The 15,065-nt window shown below is 30.6% G+C and overlaps 1 protein-coding gene across 1 annotated transcript; it reads left to right on the top strand.

Moving 5' to 3' along the window:
* The first annotated feature begins 4,393 nt into the window (after positions 1–4,393).
* Positions 4,394–5,482, top strand: LOC128196702 (uncharacterized). The gene is made up of 3 exons (XM_052878208.1): positions 4,394–4,412; positions 4,525–4,861; positions 5,098–5,482. The coding sequence occupies exons 1-3, from the start codon at positions 4,394–4,396 to the stop codon at positions 5,480–5,482; spliced, it is 741 nt and encodes a 246-aa protein (XP_052734168.1).
* Positions 5,483–15,065: the final 9,583 nt, after the last annotated feature.

Below are 15,065 nucleotides of genomic sequence, written 5' to 3'. Positions count from 1 at the left end.
TGAAAAAATGGAATCTAGATTTTTATTTTTAATCAACTAATGTCATTCTCAATGCCCCTCACACAGTGATTTTGTTAAATCCAAAATCTTGGCACTCATAAAGACACACATGTACTCAATAATTCAATAATATATATATATATATATATATATATATATATATATATATACTATTGAATTATTGAGTGTTTAAAATAATTTTTCTTCAAATGATGTGCTTCAAGTAAAAGAATGTTTAAAATAATTTAATCATTTTAATGTATAAAATCTGGAGTAGAAAACAAGAATCTGTAAAGAGTATAAAAAAGGATGAATTCGATTCTCTTAAAAATTCATTAAATTCCAAAAGTGTACTCTAATTAGAATAAAAAACTAAAAATATAAAATCTGGAATGTCAATTGTAACATCCCAAAATACAGTAATAACTATAATTTAAAATTAATTACGATTAACAGTTAAACAATGCAGTCTTACACTAAACAGGGGGGTTTCAAAAGCCGAACGGCTTAACATACAAAACAAAGATACAAAACAGCAGAAATAAGAAGCGTCAAGGACGAACGGTTTTACAAAACCAAATAACCGAACGTTCACTATCCAGATTAAAATAATATAAAACTAAACCAACGAGCACGCTAAGGCTCGGCCTTGATTTCCACATCTACGAGGCTCGCGTCTTCCAAATTTTCTTCTTCCAGCGCCTCTTCCAGTGACTCACTTCCATCTGCTCCCATCCACACGGATGATCATTGCGAAGACAAGACGAACGTACAAGGACGAGGGACAACACAAGGAAAAACGAAAGGGTAAGCTTATGTAATTTAATTCATACATTAACGAGGACCGAAGAATTTACCCCGTTCCAAAATAAAGTAATACCGACTACCAGATAGATGGACGACCTGTATTAACACGGGTGCTCGACACGGTCGGTCGACCCAGATGGACGACCGGTAATAACACGGGTGCTCGACACGGTCGGTCGACCCAGATGGACGACCTGTATTAAGAAGGTTGCTCGACACAGATGGACAACCTGTATTAAGAAGGGTGCTCGACACGGTCGGTCGACACAGATGGATGACCTGTATTAACAAGGGTGCTCGACACGGTCGGTCGACACAGATGGACGACCTGTATTAAGAAGGTTGCTCGACACAGATGGACAACCTGTATTAAGAAGGGTGCTCGACACGGTCGGTCGACACAGATAAATGACCTGAGGTTCGGTTCGTGGAATATCAAGGTTGGTCATCTTGCCGGAAGGACTAGTTGGTAGAGTTTACATACAAGAATCCAATGCTAGTAAACGACTGAGCACGGTAGAGAACACTATTGAAGTTAGACCAACACTATTTTTCATCAAGGGATTTTTCAAGAAAAGAGTAAGAGCGCTTGGTGTAAGACCGAGCACTACTCAATACGATTGCTATGTATAAGATCGACACTGCTCATTATGAGCTCTAAGTAGAAGACCGACACAGCTCATCCTCAACCAGAATACTTCCCAAATGAAAGCATTCCAATTCAAAGAAGTTTACTAGAACACCAAACGGTCAAGGACCGTTTAATGTCGAACGTACATTATCATAGGGGAGTTTATATTCAAGTTTCACTTACATTCACTCATTTCTCAGCATATATATTTCATATTTTCAAATACTCATATCATAGTACATTTCATATTCACCATATATCAACTCATACTTATGATCATATATCAAAATCAAATATCACAGGTCATGCTTCACGCAGCTCTCAGAACATCCATACAGCACAAACAAAAGCATACGAATTAAATTTAATAAGCTCCCCTTACCTGGATCAGTAGTGAACGTCCTAAACTCAAGGTGTTTGGTTCGCCCGCTAACAGTCTTCTACCCTCAAAGGATCACTTAATCCTTCCAACCAGATCTAACCATAGAATCAAGAAATACTAAGAACTTAACCCTTCATGCGACCAGAATTTGGCTTTGCATGAGACAGAAAACGTTCGACGAAGAAGAGAACTTACCAGTATCAGAACGTTGAAGTGATCGGTTCAAAACGAAGCTTACGACACCAGGAATGGTTCTACGGTTTCTGAATGTTGAACGGAGAAGAAACCGGTGAGTAACAGTAGAGAGAAGATGGAGGCTTTCTAGAGAGAAGATGGAGAAAATGAAAGGTTGAGTTCTGAGGAAGAAGAAGAGTGCATGCAGGGAGTGACGCGGACTTTAGAAAAATTATTTTTGTTTAAAAACCAACGTCCGTTCTCTAGCTGACACTTGTCTTCCACTACAAATTTCAGAACATTCCCTTTGTGACACTTAGCAGAAGTTGCAGAATTAAGGTAGTGGATTTTTAATGAATCAGAGAAGGTTTTTCAGTGCATTAATTGTGATTTAACAGGTGGAGGCTGGTTTAATTTTCCAAGTTCTTACATCAATTATCCCTTAAATTTTTACGTATTTCTTAAGACTCAAATTAAGAAAAAATGGTTACTGTAAGAGAAACTTGAAAGATAACTACTTTTCAAGACATATAAAATAATAAAATATTATGTTTGAAGTTTCGTAAGACCAATTTACATAATAATATAAGTGTATAATATCACTCTACTATTCAGTTTTTTAAAGTTAAGCTAAGCTTAAATTTATTATTTTTAATTTATTATTCTATTTGTTATTGAACTATTTATTATTATCTAGTCTTACGTTCAAAAAATTAATATGTTAAATTTTATATTCCTATATAAATTTAAATAAATTTACTTTGAATTTATTTTCTTGTGATAACGTGTATACATAAAAAGAATTATTTATCTTTTATTAATAGAAACTCAATCATAATAAAAAATTAATAAAATTATTATTATTATAAAAGAAAACATATACATTTTATAATTTTACTATAGGTAACTATTTTAGTTTAAAAAATGTTAAATTTAAAAAGCAATTCAATCGAAAAAATTGTTGAATTTAAAAACGAAAAAAAATCTGTTACTTAAGTAATGAAATTGGTAAGATAACTATTTTATTTTTGAAAAATATTATTTAAATGATAAAATTAAAAAAAAATGTATAAATCAAAAGAGACAATCCTTTATATAATGATATAAATGTGGATGTATAATTGTAATAGATAAATAATAAAAAAAAAATTGAATAGATATGAAAAGACCACGGGTGGATCAAAATAACTTGAATAGATTTTTTTTATCCTTATAAGTATTTAATTATTTATTCTTGATCTAACCTTTTTTTTTATTTTGGATTTTGGAAGTTTTTAATATACAATTTAAATTTTGGTTTAATGTCCTTTAGGTCCCTATTTTCATCATAGAATTTTAAATAGTTCCCTTTCTTTTATCACATCTTAATTAGGTCCTTATTTTTGTAAAATTGAATCAAATAGGGGTTTTCCGTCAAATTGAGAAGACGTCATTAAGAAGGGTGTTACGTGGCATGCTGACAATGTCTTTTTAAATGATGTGGCATTAAAAACGTGTCTGAAGTGTATTTTTTTAATTTTTGAATTAAAAAATGAAGTGGGGCAAAGTGGTCAAAAGAAATTAAATTAAGTGTAGCAGTTCCTTTCTATGCAATTACCAAATCGAAATTAGATTGGGTGAAGATTGGAGCTTCAAATTAGGGTTCGTGCGAGAACAATGAAAATCAAAATTAATACGGAGTAGAAATGTATGGAGATAAAAACACAGTTGAGCTTAGCGTTAATCTGGAAAACTAGAAGGTGATTACACTAAACTTACTTAAAAGGGTTGTTGTTGATAAATTGCAAGCAAAGCATATTGTTGTTGTTGGATTACTGGATTTGATCCGAGGGAGTGAGTGATGATTGTTGATTCGATTGAGAAGAGAGAATGATTGTTCAGAATTTGATTATAGAGAAGGAAAAATCATGGACTCAATGGTCCCTTCTCTCTCTACAACGTTCCCACTCAAACAAAAACAAGAAAAGAAAACACTCTCTCTTCTCTCTCTTCTCTCTCTCGTGTGGTGATGTCTGCTCCTTTTCATCATCATAATGCATCTCATCCTATTGATAATCACTTAAATTGTTAAATAATCTTAGTTGCCTTCCCCCCTTTCAGATTGTTGCCTCTACCCTTTTTGGAATTTGTTAGCGGATTGGAGCAGATTTAATAGCATTGCATATTCTTCCAAAACTTAAAGAACTATTTGATGAGCTGGCTTTCTCCCAGGAAGTTTCTAAAGGTTCAACTTCTATTAGCAAAAACTTGAAGGCTAGCAAAATAAAAATTGGAGGGGACTTGCATATTGAAAGTCGTATGGATCTAGTGTGAGTTTCAGTTATGCTTTCTAGGCTAGGTGTTATCCCAGATGGGCCTGAATTTCTTGGGAGGGTGGGGATTCAGAAAGATGATCTGCCATGGAAGATCAGAGGATCTGTTATATACTATATACGCGTACATCATGGAGCTCTAAGAAAAAAAGACACTCTCTCATCTCTCTCTCTCTCATTTTTTTTTTCAGTTTTTTTTCTCTTTCTCTGCAATGTAGTTCACCAGAGATGGCAAACTTCCACCGTAACAACGTCTAGAACGTGGTCCTTGGCCACCACCGTTCCAAGAGCATCTCCGTCGCCGGTGGGCACTTCCGCCTATGGCACTCCCTCTCCACCACCTCCTTCCGCCGCCTGGTCTTCAATGCCGTCAGCTGCGGCGCCAGCTCTCGCTACGCTGAGAGATTGGACATGTACTCCGAGAGACACCACCACCAATGACACAGACAAACTCCAGGAGTTGAAGAGCCTAGTGAAGGAGCTTCTAAAGGAAGATGAGATAGAGAAAGAAGAAGAATCAATGACGCAGAGAAGAGAAGTTGCTTCGAAAGTGAGGTTGCTAGCCAAACAGGATTTGGAAGTATGCAGTTTAATGTTTAATGTTTAATTCATTTTTACAAATTTCTTTTATTTAAAAAAGAATCAAAAGACACATCAGAATCATCTACATTAAATAAGCTACTCCACGTCATTTAAAAATGAACATTAGCATTCCACGTTAACCATACACTTACGTCGTTAGGCTCAATTTGACGGAAAGCCCTTATTTGATTCAATTTTACAAAATTAAGGACCCAATTGAGACGCAGAAAAAGAAGGGGACCTATTGAGACGCAGATCTTCAATGCCGTCAACTACGGTGCCAGCTCCCGCTACGCCGAGAGATCGGACACATACTCTGAGAGACACCACCACCAATCGAAACAACAACACCGGCACAAGATGAAGCCGAATAACGAATATCTGTTGAACTTGGCGGAGGTTAAAGCTGACACGGAAACGAAGAAGAAAGAGGACAAACTCCAGGAGCTGAAGAGCCTAGTGAAGGAGTTTCTAAAGGAAGATGAGATAGAGAAAGAAGAAGAATCAATGACGCGGAGAAGAGAAGTTGCTTCGATAGTGAGGTTGCTAGCCAAACAAGATTTGGAAGTATGCAGTTTAATGTTTAATGTTTAATTCATTTTTACAAATTTCTTTTATTTAAAAAAGAATCAAAAGACACATCAGAATCATCTACATTAAATAAGCTACTCCACGTCATTTAAAAATGAAGATTAACATTCCACGTTAACCATACACTTACGCCGTTAGGCTCAATTTGACGGAAAGTCCCTATTTGATTTAATTTTACAAAAATAAGAATCCAATTGAGACGCGAAAAAGAAGGGGACATATTTGAGATTCTAAATGAAAATAGAAACTTAAAGTGACATTAAACCTTAAATTTTTAGAGGTTTAGAAGAATAATTTTGTTAGTTGATACGCTGTTTTCAAGTAAAAAGAAGCTCAATAAATTGCATATATTCAATTATAGAATCAAAATGTATGCAATAATTGTTGGTTTGTGGAGTTTTCGACGAGTAATATTGTTTTTTTTTAAAAAGATTATAATTATTAAATTAATTCATACAAAGTTGAATTTTGGAGTTTCAGTCATGATTATTTTGAGTTGAAGTAATTTATAACAATTATTGAATCTAACATTGGTTTTTGACAAATAAAAACATAGTATAATTGCTAAATTATATTTTCAACATGTATAAGAGTTTATGAATATAGGTATATATCGCTTAAAAGATGAATTACTATTTAAGTAATGTTCGAGCAATGAGTAATCATATGTATCTCTTAATGTCACACTCAATAATTAACATTAATACTAAAGTTATAGAGCATAACGCTAAAGTAATAAAGCATATAACTCAAACTACGATACAAGGATTGAGCGGGAGAAATATTAAGATAATTTTCTCCTTTTTAGAATATTCAACATTAAAGTAAAATAGTAGTTATCCAATCATTAAAATGTGATAGTTGTGCATAATATCTCTAAAACTTGATATACAATGAGTAACTTCACCCAAACATTATAATAATGTTCAAGCAATAAATGTTGGACCTCTCAAACTTTGAATAATAAGCATTTGAGTGTGTGAGCGAGAGACCAAATCAATTATCTTTTTGTAAAAGAATATTTAGATGAGATATGCTTCTAATGATAACATCAAAATTAATAATACTAAGTATATGAGCTCATTATATAGAAAGAATATTTTATCGCTTTAGTGATAGTCTAGATAATGTAGATTAAGATATGGAATAATGACAAACTTAATGAAATTTTTATCTAACAATAGTGATAGTTTTTGTAAAAGAACTATTCTAATTCCATGGAGCTGAATTTTGCATACAAAAAAATTTAAAATTGATTAGGTGTTAATATCTAGTAAAATGTTCAATATAAATCTTTTGGAAATATTGAATATGAGAAGTCACTCTAAATCATTAATATACAACTAAATATTTGCCTATATTTATTTATTGTGTGCTGATTACTATATTAAATAAAAAATTTCTATAAACATTGCGAACATTTTTTATGCAATCACTATTGTTTATGCAGATTGGACGTATTGATAATGCAATTCAGGTTTTGATCAAAGAGTTAAATATGTTTTTCATCTTTTAAATATCACACGATTTTAATTTTAGTTTCTATTCGAAACTTTGATTGTTTTTAGTCTTTATAATTTTGAAACTAGTACTATTAGTTCTTAAAATATCTTTATACACATAATAAGATATTAAATTATTGTTTTCATATCATTTAGGATACGAAGCTTAAATATTATTTCATCTTTACAATTTTGGAAATGTCTTTTAAAACGATTTCGGTGAGGTTGGAATCATAGTTAAAATATTTTATATTTTGTTTTCAAGTTTTCTAACCTTGTTTTCGGTATCTGTTATAACATTTTCTCATGTTATTAGTATTCTAACTCCAAAACATACAAACGGGAAATGAAAGACATTTCGACGTTTTATATGGTGCATTGATTATTATAATAAAATTTTAAATTTACAATAAATATAATTATTTATTTTTTTATTTTATTTTTATATTTATAAGTTTAAAAAAAAAATAGTTAGAATTGACTTAATTGTAATATCTCAAAATATAATATAAACTATATAATAGAGTCATCACATAAAATAATAAAATAGAACGGTTATCTACTATATAATAAAGTATTAACAGTACAGTTATCCAAAAATAACCATAAAATTAAAACTTTACAAAATTCTGCCTAAAGAACAAAACTATAAACATTACTAATCGGTCCCTACAAAATATTCACCTAACCAATCGGTCCTAGTCTAAGCAGTTGGATCCTTTCCATCCAGAGTCTGCTCCACCGAACACTCACCATCACCGGATGATTATTGCAAAGGAGAAATGTCGAACGGGTAACATAGAAAGACAGAAAGAAGGGTAAGCTAGTGTAATTTAGTAATCATATGAACATACAATCCAAACACACAAAACAGATAAAGTAATTCAACACATGTAGAAAAACAAATAAACACATATTGACCGACCACTTTAACCGACCGTCTGGACTAGTATGAATATGTAGCTTTGGTCGTTCATGCACTCGTGGGTGTAGTAACTGGAAACCCATCAATTGCCACACGAGGTTAACCCGTTATCCCTCACCGTAGGACCCCCCCCCCCCCTCCCCCTCGGCTAAGGTCTCCTGTTATTCTCACAACATGACTTACCCATCTCTACTTGAGACTTGGTAATCATTAGAATGTCAGGATGAACGCCGTGAGTTTCGCTGTCCATATTCATACTATACCACCACCTTTATTAACCAATCACCAAGACATTCCTCCTTGGAATTCTCTTTCATACCAGTTGGAACATCATACTTTATTTGAATTTTAATACAATTTCTCATACAAGGTAGATCAATACAACTCTAATAATCAATCCGAACCAACAATGAAATCAATATTTAAAAACATAATAGCATTTCGTCGAAGAAAACCGAACATACAACAGCACAACCCGTGAGTACTACCGAACGGAACATAACAACATAACTTATGATTGAGACCGAACGGAAAAAAACAATCACAACATGTGAACATGACCGATCAGTCATTTAACGAATAAGGCTAAAAAACATGAGCCTACTGTAGTTGAAAGGTCGAACACTTACACAATCGAACATTTTTTAACTTAGATAGAACACTAAAAACTTAAACCGAATACTAATATAAGACCGATCCTAAAGCATTACCGAACGATCATTAACAGGTAAGTCCCATAAAAGGCCGAACTCTATAGTTAAATCGAATACTAGTACGAAACCGAACGTTATGACTAAACCGAAGACTACTAAAACTTAACGTTAAAACAACACTGCGCACTACTCAAACTGAACACTAATATAACACCAAGCACTTTTAAGACCAAACACGAATACAAAACCGAACACTACTAAGACCGAACGGGAAACAAAACCCTACACTTATAGGAAACCTAGTCCTACTAAATCGAACGCTAATACAAAACCGAGTACGACTAATAACGAATGCTAATATCAAACCGAATACTACTACGAAACTGAATACCGCTAAGACCAAGTACCTAAACCTGACCGAGCAGTCAACAACGAACGCTCGACTTTCTGCATAATTCTGCACAACTTCTGCAGAATGAAATACATACTAGAATTTACCAAAACTGAATATTTTTCTCAACCCATAATTCACTCCAAGGTCTGTATAATCTACAACTCAACTATCACAACATTTAACATGTCAAACAAACAATGTCGAACATCCAAACATTCAATTTCACCCACATGCAAAACCATCCAACAACGTTTTCATACATCATCAACCAAACAATTAAATTAACTAGCTTCCATTACCTTTTAACTAGACTGAACAACTCAACACAATAGAAATTTGTTCACCACACCAAAATCTTAGGAACCTATAACTCATCAATTGATGAGGATAGACCACCAAAATACAAGAAATGTGATCGGAAATGGGAAGAGGTAGCTGATGAACACATACAACCAGAAACTTGGCTTGCATGTGTCAAAAAGTTTCGGAATCTCACAAGAGCTCAAGAAATTGAGACTTAGCAGCTCTAAACAAGACTTTGATTGGTGAAAAAGGATGTTTTTGACTCCAAGATTACTTAAGCTCGGTCTGATTGAAAATCAGATGAAGTAAGATGAGAGATTTTTAGAGAGAAGGAGGAGAAAAGAAGAGAGAAGAGGATTTGGAGAGAAATGGTTGTATCAGAAAATGGGACGAACATTTGAAACTTTCGTTTATATAGTAATATTATTTTAATATAAATCGTTCTGTCTCATTATTTCCACACACCTGTCTATTTCAAAATCTTTAAAATTCTCAGTTCTTACACTAATCACGATTCAAAAGTTGATAAATATGTTTTACCTTAAAATATGCTTATTTCAATGTGATCATTTAATATGTGTTTGATCAATGAATTACTCAATCTTTAGAATAATTGTTCGATTTGTAGAAAGGAAGCAAAGATAAAAATATTGGCCTCAATAAGAACGTCAACCATTCGATCATTAGAGGACTATAGTACAATAACAAAATCGTGATAAAGTTTTCCATTCCAAAATCAACAATAACACATTTATATTTGTATCACATACGTTTCATTCTGATTCAACAATATTAAATTTTGATTTACTACTTCTTACAGTTGGAGCACATTCCAGTGATATATAAAATATCTATGATATAGGTATGGCAAAGCAGTGAACAAATTTTGGGAACGTGTTTTGTTGAGGTTCAGTGATATGAGGGATGGGTTTAGCTTTCAGATTTCCATAAAGGGGCAATACACGATAAAGTGTGATATATAAATTATCAGAGTTGAACAGTCGAATGATTGAAGACTTAAATGTTGAGGGAGAAGTTGCGTGCGTACACAGATTACCAATTATTTTTAACGGAAATCATAGTGAATATGGAGGCGCACTAACCAACCAATCAAGAATCTATCATTTTTCACCAAAAATATTATAATGTTCACGTTTTAAATTTAAGATATTTGGCTAAGAACATCATATTAAAAATGCTCTGAACTTACTTTGTATCATTAATCATTATTTTATGAGAAAAGTTTTCAAATGGGCAATAATTATATAAAGAAAATGAGATAGATAAAATCCGTGAAAAGAAAAGAAAAAGCATTATGACGATACTTAAAAGAATCTACGTTGTGTTGGTAGATATGGAGAAGAAGAGATTGTGTTTGGTGAATGGAAATGTTGCATGGAGATTTTTGTGGTGAGAAATAGTTTGTACGGTTGCGTATAGAAATACGTATACAAGGAGATTCTGTCGGCATCGTATTTATTGGAACACCGATTCTTGTTAATTCGTGGGGCACAAGATAAGGACCCAAAATGTTTCTTGGATAATTGGGCCACTTGGCCCACAGTACTTGCTAATAGGAAACCAATCCAGGTTTTCATCAAAAACCACTGCGCAAAAACCTTTAAAACTACAAAACATAAAACCAGTGTTATGAAAATTGGATTATATATACATAAAATAAAATTCAAGATAGATATATTTATAATTTATTTTAATAATATTTATATAATTTATTTATACCAGTGCTTTAACAAATCAAACTTTTCATAGTAGCTGCACCATGTGAAGTGATTTGTTTAAATAAAAATATATGTTAGATTAAATTTATCACACATATTATCATCATATTAAAATATTTAATATATCATTTTATATTACAGTTGTAATACAAAATAATTTTTGTGATTCATTTAATAAAATTGTCTATTGGGTTTGATTTCAATGGGAATCTACAGGACTCAGAAGACAAATGTATGACTCAATAAAAATATCTTGGAGTTGGTTGATTTTTTGTGTGTTCTTATTAAACTTAATTTACCCTATGTAGGATTAGATTAATTGGGTCTTGAGTCAGTTTTGAAAAGAAATTGTTAAATTTTTTATTTCAAAATATTTCTAAAATACACATTTATTTAATAAAATAATAAATTAAAGTAAATGATAACTATGTTATTATTATTATTATTATTTAATATACAAAATTCATCATTTAATTTAAAAAAACTGAATTTAATATATTTTAGATCGAATTGAATATTTAAAAAATATATAATAAACACTCATCTTATAGTCACCTTTTTAGTAACATCATGATCAATAATTTTGACAAACTTAAACATGGTATATCTACGATAAATAGGTCATATAGTAAGAATCTGACTATAAAAAACCACTTAATAGTTAATATTTGATTTTATATTCTACAAAGAATTTTCATACCAAAATATTTAAAAAAAAACTTTTTATATTAGAAATCTTATAATAACTAGATATAAAAAAAAATTTATAATACAAGTAGATGAAAACTTTATTTTACAAATCAATTATGTAGGATTAAGTTATATTTAAAATTCACTTATTAAAATAGTATTAGAGTTATTTAAAATCTATCTTAATTAAAATTTATCTTACATATAATTAAATTAAACTTAAAATTTACAGCTTAAACCAATTATAATTTAAGAACTTGAAAAAGAAACAAGATATAATTATTCAAATTCTTATATTTCAAACATCATTGGCGTATGAAAAAGAAATTGCATAAGAAGCAATAAAAAGTTCATGTAATAGAAATATACGACTAATATTTAAGTGAGACAAAAAGAATTACCTTTTTTGAAACAAAATGGTATTAAATGAGTACAAACAATATATTTATATTTACTATTGAAAATAGACTATAATTTGAACATGTGAGGAAAATAATATAAAAAATATCTTAATTTTATTTTCTTATATTTAATCAGTCTTTTTATTTTATTGTATTTAATTGTATGTTAGTGTTTATTAAACATAAATGACATGGGTTATGAAAAATTGGAAATCCTCATAATTTTATTCTTATAAATTTGGCCTTGGAGCAGTGAGCAGCATGGTTAATGAAATCGCTTTAAAGAACAGTACATAAGCTTATTTATTTACTCATTTTACACAATAAGCAAGCACTTCAGGAGCTTATGATTACAAATAACACAAACAACTGTTATAATTAACTTTCTGCGCATCTCTTTTTATCCAAAGATACATTAATCTATTATCTTAAAATTCTGGATAAAGAGTGGTGTCAATCTATTATATGATTGAACTCAGATCTGGTTAGTGATATACTGTCCTAATAATAGACTTTAAGTCTAACTCAATCCCACAAAATCAATTTATAAAATAAAGTTTGCATTCACTTATAAACTATGAATTGATCTTATCTCTAATTCACGTGCAATTTCTAATGGTTTATAACTGAATTCAACATAATCACATTATGAGTGAATTCTTTCAAATCTTTCACAATCCAAGCATCTTCTTTATTCAACATAAACACTGAATTAAATGTTAAAATGACCAAGTCTTGGTCCTGGTTTGCTGCAGGCCACAAATCTGAGGAGGAAGTGGATGATTGAGAAGCAAACACGTAAAGTTTGAGTTGTAGAAATGGTGGAGTGTAGGAAGGTATACGTAAGTGTATCCATAGCCATGATTCATTGAAAAGACACGACGTTGATGAAAAAGGAAGAAATAAAGCTGATTCGAAATGTGTTTCAATATTTGAGGTTTGGCCCCATGGCTGCATTCAGAATTCAGTACTGCATGTCATTCTGATGTAGCATGTGTGTGCATGTGTTCACGGTGACCTCACGGTCGGCTGTGTTTGATGAAGCTTTATTAGACAAAACTTTGAAAAAATTGATACTTCCAAACTTGAGAGTACGTTACAATTAAATTTCCCAATAAATCATGTGTTTCACTCAGTTTCGTTTTCTACTGCTTTAAAACATCTGGAGTCAGATTCTCTTATTCAATTTTTCTTTTCGTATTTTAGTTGTGATAAAAAGTACAAGTACACTTATATTAATAGTTTAATGGAATAAAAGACATTTTCGTAGGATAATAATGACACTCTCACACTTACCACTACCATTATCATGTATAAGGATAACAACGAGTATCTATTTGTTATCGGACATGTAACAAAACAATTCATTGAGTGCTATTTATATAAATATCTATTTAAAAAATAACTGCGAATATTTTAAACCTAATAAGTAAATATATTTGATAAATTTTTAAAACAAAATTTAAATAAAATTACATAAAAAATATAAAATATAATATAAATTAAAATTTAATTTTAATTAAATTTATAAAATATAAATTAATTTTAATTATAATTAAATTTAACTTGATAAAATATCAATTATTTTTTTTTTATTTTTTGCTTGTAGCAAGTATTCATGGGTACAAGTAGTATAATATCTGTACTTTGTCCGTTTATAAGTAAGTATTAAAATACCCGTAACGTGTTATTCGTAGGTAATAATTATTTGTGGATACCAACTATCCATTGTGAATTTTATCCGTGGGTACTAACTATCTATTAAGGATTTTATCCAATAATATCCGTGAATACGAATATTTTTGTGATCCTAATCATGTGACAAAAGCCTAATTTGACATGTGATAATTTTTTTTAAATAAAAAAATAAATAAATGAAAATATTAATAAGACATGTACAAATACAATGTTAAGATAAATATAATGGAAAGACCAAATTGAATCATTTGAGAAAAAAAAAACATTGAAAAAAAAAACTAAAGGAACTAATTCAACTATACAAAGAAATATGATAATCAAAAGACCAATTAAACCTATTTTAAAATAATAAAATCGGTACTTATGATATTATTAGGTCACCATATACTATTTATACTAGAGTAACATATCATTTAATTATTAAAAAATTTGCCATCTCCATGGAGTCATCATTTTGATAGAGATTTTATAAATTCTCATTAAAACTTAATTTTCATATATAAGCTTGTTCAATATTTGGCGAAGATTTTATAAATTCTCATGAAAACTTAACTTTCATATATCAGCTTGTTCTTGGCGAAGATCTTATATTGTTTCTATAAATAAGGGTGCAAATCTAATCTTTTGTGAGATTGAAATATGCTTGAATTTTATTTTCTTAAAAAGGTTATAGAAAGAATTTTTTCTTTTTTTCATTTGAACCATTACAAAAAAATTATAAACTTTTTCTTAGACTATTGATGGTGTTACCACTACTGTATGCAAAGATTTTGACACTATTTATTTTTAACATTGTATTTCGGTTCTCGAACCAAAACAAGACAAAGTATAAAGGTAAGGTTTTTTCGCTTCAATTTTGAATTAAAGTATAAATTTAACATTAGATTTCAGTTATCTCTAAAATTGAAGCCTAAAATGATAAAATATTATAAAAATAAATAAATAAATAAAAGAATAGACTTTGGTTATGAAAAACAACTAAGGTTTAATGTCTCGTTAGGTCCCTATTTTCGTTCAGAATCTCAAATAGGTCATCGTCTTGTTCGACGTTTCAATTGGGTCCTTATTTTTATAAAATTGACTCAAATAAAGGCTTTCCGTCAAATTGATCAAATGTCGTGAATGAAGGTAGTACGTGACATGGTGACAGTGTAGATTTAATGTACGTGGCATTAAAAACGTGGTTCAATTTTATTTTTTTAATTTTTGAATTAAAAAATTATGTGTACAGAGTGGTAATATAATTTCAGTAAGGGCAAAGTAAGGAAATCCAATTAAATG

The sequence above is a fragment of the Vigna angularis genome, chromosome 5, assembly GCF_016808095.1.
Source record: "Vigna angularis cultivar LongXiaoDou No.4 chromosome 5, ASM1680809v1, whole genome shotgun sequence".
Classification (NCBI taxonomy): Eukaryota; Viridiplantae; Streptophyta; class Magnoliopsida; order Fabales; family Fabaceae; genus Vigna; species Vigna angularis.
Note: the sequence above shows the minus strand (reverse complement) of the source record. Positions and strands in the feature narration are given on the sequence as shown.